This window comes from Ascaphus truei, chromosome 8, assembly GCF_040206685.1.
Source record: "Ascaphus truei isolate aAscTru1 chromosome 8, aAscTru1.hap1, whole genome shotgun sequence".
Lineage (NCBI taxonomy): Eukaryota > Metazoa > Chordata > Amphibia > Anura > Ascaphidae > Ascaphus > Ascaphus truei.
In genome coordinates this window covers 16,143,746-16,157,753 of record NC_134490.1, presented here as the reverse complement: position 1 = coordinate 16,157,753, position 14,008 = coordinate 16,143,746, and the positions used below count along the sequence as shown (strand labels likewise).

Genomic DNA, 14,008 nt, shown 5'->3' with positions numbered 1-14,008 from the left:
TGGAGAAACATACATAGTAATGCCAAACCCCTGAATGTGATCATGAAATTGTGGCCCAATCTTGGTTCTCCAATACAGGATAAACAATACAGAGTGCTCTGAGATGAAAACAAGAACTGGATCAAAATGTAACTACATGACAGAAGTAATACAATAATGTAGACGAAAAGAAGCAGGCAAGTAGCCCTTACGTTTCATTATTAATCATCTCTTCCCAAAAGGGAAGCTTGTGTAATCCTTACCTGTCAGGGTCATCACTGAAGAAATAGCTCACTTTTCCAAAAGTACCAACATCATTGTCTGTAGCCTACAGTACATAGAAAAATAAGATACATTTTTACATTTCAAGTGGGTACGTGAAGATTTGTTTGCGGCATCGTCTAAATTCAATTAGCAAACTGAATTTGTACAGGACTTTCCAAAATAATGCACTATATATTTATAAAATGTTTTACCAGGAAGTAATACATTGAGAGTTTTCAAGTATGTCCTGTGCACAGAGTTATGATGACAAATACATAGTTAAATGAAGTGAGCAGGGATATACACTATATACAATAGGCCTTGGCCATGTTTGGCGCTTGCTCGCTCTCGCCTGCTGCCGCTCGCTCTACCAGGAGCTTTTTGCTGTCCTGACAGAGGAGACAGCAAGCGCTTTGGAGGCGGGTATCACTGTGTGTGTGTCACTTGGTAGCTGTCAGTGTTTGTGTGTCACTGGGGAACGTGTGTGTGTGTGTGTGTGTGTGTGTGTGTATGTGTGTGTGTATGTGTGTATATTATATAATATTTTAAAAATTAAAAAAAAAGACATGTGAGAATAAATTATTTATTAACATTGTGCAACTTTGATAAATATATTCACGCGCACGCACACACGCATACACACACACACACACACGCACACACACATGCATACACATACACATGCATACACACACACACAATGCACACACACACAGACACACACACACACACACACACACACACACACACAGGAGACAGGGATCGGGCAGAAGGGGGACAGGGATCGGGCAGAAGGGGGACAGGGATCGGGCAGAAGGGGGACAGGGATCAGGGCAGGAGGGGGGCAGGGATCGGGGCAGAAGGGGGACAATGATCGGGCAGAAGGGGGACAGACCGTCAGGGGGCGGGCCGGGGGCGGGTGCGTAACTGGCCTGGGGCGGGCCAGTGACGTCACGGAGCTGGTTCGCCCTCATTGGGCGAACCGCTCACGTGACCGGCCTGTCTCGCCGGCAAGCGGGGGAATTTTAAATTCCCCTAAGACCTGCGCTTCCGCAAGCGCGCGGAAGCGCAGGTGAACCCCTACTAAAGCCGCTCTAATTGCGGCTGTAGGGGCTCAGTGCTGAGCGGGAGCGTGCGTCAGCACGCTTCCGCCAGCAAGCGGCAAACATGGCCAAGGCCATATATTGCATGCACAGTAAGAGATAATATATATTGTATGTGTATGTAACAGTTACAGACCAGATTAAAATGTGAGACAGCTTTAGTTTTGAAAGAACTTGGACTGGTGGCGGCTGTGAGAGTCTCAGGTAGATTGTTCCAGTTGTGAGCTGCACGGTAACAAGAGGAGGATTACAGAGATCTGTAATGCATTGTTTTCATGCCTTAATGATCTAGCAAACAGAGGTGTGAAAACATTAAGACAGGGGTGCTCAACTCTAGTTTTTAAGCCCCCCGTCCAACAGCAACAGGTCAGGTTTTAAGGATATCCCAGCTTCAGTACATATGACTGGAGATGAGAACTCCTGTATTAAGGATTAGTACTATATGCGTTTCTTTTATCTGTACCAGAACACTTAGCATCATTTAATATAACAGTCAGAGCATCACATTCTTCTATGAAAGAAAGAAAAGTAAAATGGTGAAAGTGAGCTCAGATTTATGGCACCCATTTCACCACATAAATAGTGAAAGGAAATAAAGATTTGTGGAAGATAATAATATATAATAAATATATGAAATATGTATGAGTCCCCGCTAATGCTGAGGTCCCCAAGCGTTTATATTATGTACGGAAGCAGAAATAATAAAATGTTGTTTTAAAAAAATGCCACTTTATACTATTTCAACCCCTTTGCTGTCAGTGGCGCCCGCAATGCGCTGAAACGCGACGTGTTAATGGTCCCTCTAGCATTGTCGCAGTTTAATATGGCTGCTGTCCAAGATCTAAACCAAAAAAAGTCTCTCGGAGAAGATGGAAAAATACGAAACAAAAAAGGTCCCCTCCGGTTCTCGCGATCACGTGATCACACTGTCACTGATGATGGAACGTAAGGGGAGGAGCCATCCCCGTCCACTCCTCCTCGGTGTAGATCGCATCCTGTGCGCACTCCCCTAGCAAAACTGGCATTTTTTTAAATGCAGCTGCTAAGACACGGGCTGTACCCTCGGTTGCGCCAGACTCCATGACGTATTAGCTACGTCTCGGGGCACTGAAAGGGTTAAATAGGGCTTATCTGCTCTGTTGCCAGCGATGTTACTGACTCTGGGGAAGGAGCTAAGTTCTAAATGCGACATTGGAAGCGCTTTGATATGAAGTGCTGCTGGAAGCTACCCTAACACACAGGTGCAGCAGAAAGGGCCATCATGGTGACATGTGCAGTACACATGCAACATTCAGACCTCTTCTACTGCAATAAGTAGGTATAGAAAAAAACAAAACAAAGCCCTTTTACAGGAATTAGAGCAAATATATTAAAGCGGTAATCCAAATTGGTGATTTTTTTTTAAAAGTTTTTTTTTAACATGGCATTGAAGAATTGGGTCCCTCAAAGCTGAATACTATCATTTCAACTCCAGGGACCCCCTGCTTCTGGAGATACTTACCTCCATAGCGGGTGCCAGTAGCTGCTATGCTCAGGTAGCAGGGTTCACATAATGGCCGCTTTCAAAGCTCCTGCATGCAGTGGACCAATAGGAAGCCACGACATCATCAGGTTCAGCTTCCTATTGCCCCGCGTGACCCGGGAGCTTTAAACTTTGCCAAGATACTTTGCCGAAATACGGGCACCCCCTTTCGGTGGAAAGTACAGTATATCTGGAAACATGATGTCCCTGGAGCTGAAATTAATGGGGTTCAGCCCTGGAGACCCCCTGCTTCAAACATATGTTAAAAAACAGTAATTTAAAAAAAAAAACATGTATTGCTCCTTTAAGATTCAATAGCAGAGTCTTGTTTCTGTTTCACAGGTAACCCCTCTGTGACTTCTATAGGCTGCCATCAGATAACAGCCAGATGGAGTTAAATGGAGAGGAAGAAGTGATAGCATTTCATATATCCCACTATAATCTTTGCTTTGCTTAACTGCTCCTAAAATCATTCTATTGACAATCCACAAAATGCAAGCCAAAAAAAAAAGGGCAAAAAAGGCCAAAGCACTTGTATATATATTCATGATGAGCATGTTAGTTTGTATGTACTGTATGCAGGAAAAAAGGGGGGAGTTCTCCGTCCGGCGCATAGGCTCAAGCAAAATGTATAGACATAAAGAAAAATACCGGGAAAAAAACAGTGAATTAATAAACAATTGTTGCAATTAACAATGGAATAGGTGTATCCACAGGGGAAATACAAATTCCACTAACGCAATATTGTTCCCAACTTCCAAATTTCAATAGTCTTAAACAGTTAATATATGGCTATTTAGCAAACATTGAAACTAGATCAACTTGAAGTTTAATTGATGTAATAGCACCACTAATTGTGGTCAATGTTGCTTTTCGAAGCAAATCTTACAGTAAGTGGACATATTGATAGAATCGCTTCCACCTGATTAGCACTTTGAATCCTCTGGTTAGTCCAAATGGCAATAGATACCAAATAATGATCACACAGATGGAACTCTATGGTGTTTTTTCATTCAGGATTATAAGTTGGACAAAATAGAAGAGAAGCTATCATGGTGCAACACATTTAATATTAGGACTGGTTTAAAACAGTAACGCAGTTACAGAACAGCAATGGTGTGTCAGCGTTGTGGATAGCTTCCCAGCTTGTTGACAATCTCGGTCCCTCATTGCTCTGGTGCGGGTGCAGCTCAGCTTCCAATGTTGAAAGTCCGCAGGCTCTATTTTCTCCCAGCTTGTGCAGAGCCTGGGAGGGGTAAGGAGCCAGCGATGCCTGCAGGAGCGTGCCCATGTCCTGCTCACGAGCACTTTCATGAGCTGCCGTTTCCTGATTGGTCCAAGGAGATTCAACGCGTCACACAGACTATGGTGGTCTATAAGGCTCAATCCAACGCGTTTCGCTGTGATGCTCCGTCAGGGATTTGACTAAAGGTTCTGAAAAGCTTTAAATACCTTTTTTTCTTGGACCTCTCACTTTCTCCCTTTAACCTTTGCCTTTGGCCTCTGTCAATTGACTGTTTCCAGCACACTAGCTAGATTTGCTAGAAACTACTCACTGACTGACTTCACTATCTCATCTTTTCCACTTTCTTATCATCATCATCTCATCTCATTTGCTATCACTCATATTCTTCCCACTATTCCTCCCGCTGCACTCATAACTCCGTTGACCTCTCTGCACTGGAATCCACCATTAACTAACCTCTGCTCTACCTCATCTTGCAAACACTACAATTCTTTCCTTTCCTCCTCCTTTAACCAGCATGTAATTCTTATTATATGGCACATTCATCGCTCTAATCCCCAATCTTGGCTTAATATACCTACACTATATCTCAATACTTAACTGACTACATGAAGACGCAGGTTGATCTAATCTGTCAAGACATCCCCCTTGCATCTCATACTCCTCTCCATCCTAAACCCTTCTGGTTACACTGGACTCTCTAACCTGTCACAAAATTGGAACTGTCTGATACTATCATCCTCCCTTTTCACTACATGCAATCTTGACCCCATTACCTCTCACCTTATCTAACCTCTTAGGCCTGGGACATAGTCCCACAGACCCCGCTGAGCCGCGCTGAGCAGATGAACTTACCCCCTTCATCTGTGATCAGCGCGGCTTTAGCAGCTGCTTCCGCATGTGTGCGGAGGCTGGGAAATTCTGAGGAGACAGGCAAGTTTAAAATTTGCCGATCATGGGAGCGGAGGAGCAGTCACGTGACCGCTCACATCCAATGGGTTCCGCCTCCGCCACGTTACGCCCCCAAAGCGCGCTCACTGCCTCGCTTGCCAGGACACAAAAAAAGCTCCAGTTTGAGCAGGCGAGGCAGAGCAGGAGCACGGCTCAGCGCGGCACGAGGCACCATGCCCGAGCCCTTACTCTGCTTCACCAATGTAGCTAATGATCTCCACACTGCCAAATCTCAAGGGCAGTGCACCCATTTAAGTTTACTTGACCTCTGCCTTTGGCACTGTCAACCACTCTTCATTCTCCTGGTATTGGTAGCAAAGTCCTCTCCTGGTTCTCCTCTGATCTTTCTAACCAGTCAGTGTCTCTATTGCTAATTGTCTGTTGGCGTCCCTCAGGGTTTGGTCCTGGGACCATTCCTGTTCTATTAATACAGTATACACTCTCACTTGGTGATCTCAGCTGCTGTGGCTTCAAGTATTACCTCTCTGCAGATGGCACACAATTGTATCATTTAACCCCAAAGTTTACACCTGATAGGCAGTCACAAGTCACTGGTTATCTCTCTGCTATTTTATGATTGATGGTCCTCTTTCAGCTGAAACTTGACTATTGAAACCTTCGCCTCTCTTGAAGATATGGGCAAATCCACCCAAATCTGTATCCCGGATTTTCTCACATTTCCCCCCAAAATCTGTTTCATGGTGTTAAATCCGCGGACGGATTTGGTCGGTTTTAATCCACACAGCTTCATCAAAATTCGCCATTGGATACAATCCGTGGACAGATTTGTAGAATCCAATCCGCAGATTCAGCAATTCAGCAACCGATTGCTGAATCCACGGATTGGATTCTGCAAATCCATCCACGGGTTGTGGAGTGTATCAATGTAGCACTTAAAGTCTCCCAGGAAGACGGTGAGGGTGTCATAAAAAAGGAAGACAGAAATTCAGGATTCAAAAGCCAGATAGAAAGGTTTAGGGGGAGCATGTACAGTTAGGTGGTCAATAGGAGACAGCCACCTCCAGAGAGAGAGAGGGGACACAATTCCAGGAGGGGTAGAGAGTAGTTGGTACTAGCAATAAGAAGACACCTACTAAAACAAAGGCCACCATAGGAAATGCCATCTCTAGTGCAGAGTCCGATTGAGAAAGCCAAGTTTCCATCAAAGCAAAAACATTCAGAGAATGGGAGCATAAAAGATCACGCACGACCTGGAGCGTGTGAGGCTAGGAAGGGAACTTCCCTCCTCCCTCTATTCCCTCCACCTCCCCCCTTCATTCCCTCTCCCTCCCCCCTCCATTCCCTCCCCCGATACTCTCTCCCCCTCAATGCTCTCTCCCTAAACTGCTGCACCCAAGGAAGCTGCCCCGCTCTCACCCCCCCATTCTCTTTTTCCCCTCCCCATTTTCTCACCCCCATTCTCTCTCCCTCTCCTCCCCCTATTTTCTCTCCCACTCCTCACACCATTATCTATCCATCTTCTCCCCCTTTTCTCTCTCCCTCTAGTCTCTCTCCCTTTCTCCCCCCATTCTCTATCCCCGTTCTCCCCCCATGCTTTCACACACACCCATTCTCTCACTCACACCCCCTCCCCCCACTCTGTAACACACTCCCACCTCCCCCAATTCTCTCTCCCTAAACTGTTGCGCCCATGAAAGCTGCCCTGCTCACCACCCCTCCCTCCCTCTTAGTTCCACAACTGCTAATGTACTGTATAACACTAATAGCTAACACTAAGTAAACACTCGTGTTTGATGTCGGATGGTTTGCATGAAGTTTCTGAACCCAACAGTTACAATTTAAAAAGACATGCACTTTTAATCTTGTATGGCTAGTACCAATAATGGGTTAATAGAAGTACAAACATGGAAAGAAACCATGCACGTCCAATTTGCTCTTTAAATTGACTGAATGAGCAATTGGAGGTCATAAACTGTTGACAAACTGTGAGTATAATAAAGACTACTAATCCTGCCAAACAGATTGGAATACAAATTGTGGAAATATGGCACAGCAAAGCGCTGTGAAAGTAACATGATATACTGTATATATATATAAAATCTTAGACAGTAAAACAGTTATTTCCCATGGGAGAAAATAGCACTGACATCTATATATCAGAATAAAAGATATTCTCTCTCTCATGTCTCTCTCTCACGTCTCTCTCTCTCTCTCACCGTCTCTCTCTCACCGTCTCTCTCTCTCACTGTCTCACTCTCCAGTTATTTTCCCAAAGCAAGTCTCCTCTCTTCACCACCGCTCGCATCGCCTACAATCAACAAGACAATTTTTTTTTATTTTTCCTTTTTCTTAATTGGTTATGAGGGATTACTCCTTTAAAAAAAACATTCTAGAACTTCCGGTGGGCGAGCCTTGGTAATGGTCGTTTTTTAAAGGAGCTCCTCAACACCCTCCTGAAACTTCTGCTTAACCAAGCTATAACAAGCTTTTGTAGGAAAGAGGATAAGCAGATAGACAAGCTCAGCTCTCTGCCAAATCACCGGGAGCCAAGGAGGACAGGCAACCGGAGGACGCTCGAGGAGACGGCATGGTGATAAGCCCATCAGACCACACCACGGGAAGCCCCCACCCCGCGGTGGACAACACAAGTCAGGAGGAGCGACCGAGCGGAACCAACGAGACCCCCTTCACGCCACAAACCGGAGATCGGGGAGAGGAGGGGGCGTGTGTGCGCCGATCCACGGACAACGGCGCGTAGGCTGAGGATGTCGAGAGGCTAAGAAAATCAGCTGGAGAGGGACACGGAACCCAGGGAGAGGAAAGGCACACACACGCCCATATGTGAGCGCAGTGTGAAGGTGTGAGAGGCCGAGCGACAGAAGCAATGGGCTGCTGGAGAGGTAAGGGGACGGCCCCGCAGAAACTACCCTCCCGCACAGCGCAGATCAAATATTGAACACCAGCTAGGCAACACCAAGACCAGTCCGGGGCCCGCAAAGGAGACGCAGAGCACAGGTGCCAGAGCACAGGTGCAGAAGATCTGAAGATAGAGAGCGCTCACCACTGGGACCAAAAAGAGACCAAGACAAAGCCAGACCAAGACCAGTTATCCTGAAGTTTCTTAATTATGCAGACAGAGAAAACGTGTGTATGTAGCACCTGTTCTCCCTCCCCCCCCCCCCCCTGCCAAGGGAGATTTGGTATCTACCGGGTGTGCTCTGGTGCTGTTTAGCTCACCTGTTGTCTTCCAGGAGGTCTGAGGGCTCCGCTTGATGTATATGGGAGCAGCAACAGGGCAGAGTTTCTTCTGGTGCAGTGCCTCCATCCTATGAGGGTCCTGGCAGAGACAGGACAGATCCCCACATGCACATACTTCCCCCAGTAATAGGCTCACACCGTCTGCTGTACAACTGGGTCTTTATTGATGGCAATTGGCAATTCTCCTCCACAGTCCCTGGAGCACACCCAAGAGGCATGAGACCCCAAGAGCCCCTCCTTATCTCCCTCACCCCCTGATGGGGCAAGGGGAATCACTCCCACTCCACTGAGGGAGGGAAGACACACAGCCATAATTTGGTGGAGTGCAAGCTTTTATACCAGGGGAGGGGCTTGTAACCCTGCCCCATAACAGGACAGGTCCAGGGACTGACAGGCATCACACCATCTTCATGTGACCAAGTCAGTACCCTCCCCAGGTATGATACTCCAAACTGCCGGTAGGCCTGCCCCTGGATACGATAGCATAGTAGCTATTCAGGCTGCAACTGCAGGCTAGGCCCTGTACAGGAATGTAACCCAACACTGCCTGTTCTTATCATTAGTGTTGAGGCCAGTGGAAAGGCTATAGTCAGGGGCACTAGACTACACATGCTAGAAGCCTACAGGAAAAAAATCAAGACCTGCAATATGAAGGTAATAGACTCCAGATCAGTAAATACCGATATACAAAGAATAAAAGTAAATTGAGAAGAACCAGGGGTGACAGTTTATTAAAAACGCAAAGACCGATAAAACACCCACATTATGATCAGTCTTGGCGTGTAGCTTAAGAAGGCCGTCCACAGCTTGAGTGTTCGTGATGTAGTGCAAGCACCTACATAAACTATATTATACAGTTTACTCATTCCAGGAACTGAACAATAAATACATATTACCAAATACACAATTTTTCGCGTATCTACAGTCTAGGCACTACACATTGACAACACTAAATAATTTATCAGCAGAAGATAGAGATAATCAACGTGATGCTCTATTTCATATGGCAAAATATGGGAACATTTCAATATCAAATGTTTACCAATGTCTGAAGAAAGTACTATATTTCGATGAGAATACACCAGGAATAGGAGCTTGGGTAACAAACTGCCCCAATCTAAGTATGGAGACTATTGTGAGACAGTTTGGGAATCATTAAAAATACCACCCGCAGTGTACCAGGAAATGTGCTATAATATTCTACATAGGACATACACTACGCCCACATTTAGATTCAAAGCAAAACTATCTCCAGCAGTAAATGTACAAAGTGTGCAACCCCAGAGGTAGACTTATGGAGATGCCCAGTAATCCAGGATTTCTGGTCCAGGATAGGGAACTACTGCAAAGAATCTCAGGATATAATAATCCATATAGACCTTGAATATGCGATCTTTAATATTATAAATCCAGATGCAATAGGGTAACAGGAAACCAAATTGGAAACAATAAACTCAAACAAATTATAGCTATGGCAGCAAGAAAAAAGACCCTGCAACAGTTAATACACAACACCTCCCCATCTCTAAAAGTGTGGAAGGAAAAAAATGTTTAGTCTATTTACACTTGACTGGGTAGAAGCCATGACAGACAAAGAAAAGAAGAGACGTTTCCCAAACTTGGGAAGGCTTCATTGCAATATTTCTAAATGACAACAAGGAACTTTATTTATACAACAATCCCAGGTGAAAAAGAATTGGGAGAAAAATGTATAACGGATGCAAATCTTCCCCATATCTCCCAAACAATTAGCACAGAATATTATAAATGATAAAACCTTGAAATAATAATACCACTAATCAACCTATATAACCATATAAGTAGGACACAAAAAATGCCGCAAAATGTCAATCTAGCAAAAATAATTGAAATAACAAGAGAACACAAAGTCCATGGCGCAGTTATTGATTAAGATTATCAATCCTGGGCACAAGCAGTAATCAGTCCAGGTGTACAGTAAATTTATAAAAATTTATATAAGATGCAAATCTTCCCCATATCTCCCAAACAAAAAGAGAGGCACTAAATAAACCCATAACAACCCTGGAAGTACAGGAAACCATCAATACACATAAAAACAACAAATCACCAGGACTAGATGGTCTTAGCACAGAATATTATAAATTATTAAACCCTGAAATAACAATACCACTAATCAACCTATATAACCATATAAATAGGACACAAAAAATGCCGCAAAATGTCAATCTAGCAAAAATAATTGTTCTCCCAAAACCAGACAGAGACCCGGAGAAACCTTCATCTTACAGGCCCATCTCCTTGTTAAATCGAGATGTCAACGTTCCACAAAAATATTCTCCCAAACATTATTTCTCCAGAACAAACAGGTTTTGTTCCCAAGAAACAGTCAGTAACAAGTGTAAAATCTGCGGTGGCCTCAAGACAGTCCGAGGGTAATAACATAATAGTAAATCTCAAAACCGAAAAAGCATTTGATAAAATTACATGGGCGCATATTACCAGGATACTCCTGGCACAAGATTTGGGGGTAAAATGTATAACACTAATCCGAACTATATACGACTCGCCCCAGGCCTAGATCACAGATAATGCATTGAATTCTGACGTTTTCACTTTACAAGGTAGGGTTGTCCCCTATCCCCAATTTTATTTGACATAGCTCTTGACCCTCTAATTAGACCTCTAAAAAAGATGAAGAATTTTAGCGGCATTCAAATACTGTAGGCGATAAGGAACTAAAAATTGCAGCTTTTGCAGATGATATGCTCCTTTTCATTCAAATCCCCAATAAGCAATACCAGCTATTATAGAAGCAATACAAACATATGGTAAAATTTCAGGTTTAACCATCAACTATGAAAAATCAGAAGCACTAGCTTTTAATTGCAAAACAAAAGATCGAGTGGAAGGGTCCCTTTCCAGTCAAGTAGGTAAGTACACACAGTAGGCTAATATAACATTAAACACATACAATAATACAATAACACTGGTGGTTCCCCCCCAAAGTACTGAGGGTGCCCTGGGCACCTAGAAACCCGGTGTCCACAGAACAATTCCCACCCCAAAGTGTGTGAAGGTAGCGCTACCCTCCCTGAAGTGTGGTGGTGCATGATGGGTACCTTCCTGGCTATGACTAGGGAATAAGAGAGATCCTCCATTAGCAGAGGTGCATCAGTGGTCCCACGATGCAGGATCTGTAAAACTTCTCTCACGCCTCACCTCTGGGCTGCCATGTGTTGTGCCTTCCTAAGGCTGTAGGTCGTGGCGCGAAAGTCCGTCTGACTGTGCAGTGGTGTGGGTTGTCAGCTCTATTTGGGAGGTTCCCTATCTAGGGCCTTCCCTACAATACTGAGCTCAGTAGTGATCAGGGCCTAACTGGGGCCCAAGGGCGAAGTCTGGCCTAGTCCAGGGGCTTACTAGCTCCCTGGACACATCCGTCCTCTCTGCTGGCTCCCTCAGGACTCACATGCTGGCTCCTAGTCCGCAGAGGACTTCCTGGGCTGCAAGAATACCTTATCTGGCAGCGTCAACCCCCATCATGGTTGCCGCGATCGACATAGTCCCATTGCCTTGCATAGCTGCGCCAACCCCAACATGGCCGACCCAACTTCAACCCGATCCACCCGAGCAACGGAGCAGTTTTCCTCTTCATAGGAGGTAAGCAGGGGACCCTGCTACAAGCATAAGAAAGCAACTTTATTCACCCCATTTCCAGATGCCATACAGAGTTTAGACTGCAGACAAGGATGCTGGGTAATGACATGCAAACGAGCACATTCGCCATGTCACTTTTCAGCTTCCTACCCATTTTAAACATTCATGTTTCCTTTGAGCAATCCCTTGGGAATCCATGGAAAATATGCAAATGCCCCCCTGACTTGGCTACACTTTGCACAGTGGGCGGTGTCTTACCCTTATTATTACCTTCATTGTCTGGTTGGAAAGCAACAGAACATATATTCACAATGTACTGTAGAATCGGGAACCAAGTTTCAATTAATGAGATAAAAACAATGAAACTGCATTGTATTATACCTTTCTGATTCTGCACTTCTTTACAATATAAGATGATTAAATTTGTCAGGAAAAGATCTAGGGAAATGTCCCATGTTTCAAATTGAGAGGAAAGTTTAAAAAAAATCACATGCCCTGTATACTCATTTAAACTGCCCAGTGTCTCTTACCTGCAATCTAATTGCTGTATAACAGTGAATCAGGGATTTAGGAGCCTATGGGTGGCTGTGTGTATCTGTTACACACATACCATACACAAAGGTGTGTGTGTGTGTGTGTGTGCGTGTGTGCGTGTGTGTGTGTGTGTGTGTTAGGGGTGTGGGGGAAATATGCAAAAAGCACTCATGGTTTGCCGATCTTTGTGTTATGTTCCCTACCAATATACGTACAGTATTTAGTTTAACTAGTGTCTAAATAGCTGAAAATGTAATCAATTCTGTAACTGTCTATTGGCCTTGCTGATTTAAAAATTGGCTGGATAATCATTAACTAATTTTATCTAAGCAATAATCAGCATTGTAGCAGGTATAGCTATGGGGAAGAGGTTTTCAATAAGCCAGTGAAGCATACTGCAGCACTAACTGAGCATATCAATGTGTTGCAGAATCATTCAGCAGTCAATGGGCTATGAATATTCTGTGTACAGTTGGAATTTTAAGCATGCAAAAAAACTTTGTACGAGCAGCTTCAGCACCAGGATGCAGAACACCTGAATGCCAAACAATGGAGGTGCTACTTATTGCCCTTACATTTTGCATTGTTAACACCTTTAATTGTAAAAGCGTTATGTTTGGCAAGAATTGCTGTAATATGCAGATATGGTCTTGTTAAAGAAAACAGGATATGAAGCCCACATATAACTCACAAGTGCTTTTATACAAGCAGCAAATCTTATACCAGTGGGGTTTAATCTTAAAAAGACACGTGGAACCCTTCACAAATGTATGGTGAGTCAGTGAAACCCCTTAAATATATACTGTGACTTGTGGATTAAATCATGTGTACTTAAAAATATTAAAGCTGTGGTAGGATTTATATCTTCTAAATAACCTTATAGCGTTCTTTATGACATATAATTTTTAATACTATAGTATAACACTATAGTATTACCTTTTTGAATTAGTTAATAAAAAATATGGCAAGATATAATTGTCACGGGAGACCAGGTTATTTAAACCTTTTTACCAGGATCATTCATTGAGCAAAACAAGGCAATGAAATACATTTTAGTTTATTCAGCATAAATTCGCTTTCACACAATGATACACAAAATACAGACAAAATACACACTTACTTTGGGACGGGGGTCGAAAACTAGACTTTCCTAGGGGCAGGGAACTCTATGGGAGAGTTTTACCCTGACCGGGACTTAGCGCGGAATCTCCTGGAACCCAAATCGGCATAAAATTCCATACGCCACCACTACTTTCTCTTCTGAGAACTTGGTCCCTCCTGACTGCGAGTTAGTCCAAATCTCCTGGAACTCAAATTGGCATAAAATCCAAGCCGCATCCGCTACAATCGTTTCTGAGAACTTGGGCGCTAAAAGCTGGACTTAGACTCTGGCAGGCCGGCTTTTCAGGCTCAAAATCAAAGCCAGTTGCTCTGCTATTCGCACAGAAGCAACTTTGAAAAGCCCGCCCACACTCTTACTACCGGAGACTACGAATCTGATTGGCTCATCCATTCTTATAGTATTTTCAGTTTCATTCACAAAACAAAACAGCC

The 14,008-nt window shown here is 44.0% G+C and overlaps 1 protein-coding gene across 5 annotated transcripts in view; it reads right to left on the bottom strand.

The window, feature by feature from the left end:
* Positions 1-14,008, bottom strand: part of CDH23 (cadherin related 23) — a 653,830-nt gene that overhangs the window by 225,729 nt on the left and 414,093 nt on the right. For all 5 annotated transcript variants that reach the window (XM_075610599.1, XM_075610600.1, XM_075610601.1 and 2 more), the window contains one exon: positions 243-307. In XM_075610599.1, coding sequence (XP_075466714.1) covers positions 243-307 — 65 coding nt within the window. The remainder of the gene's footprint in view (positions 1-242; positions 308-14,008) is intronic.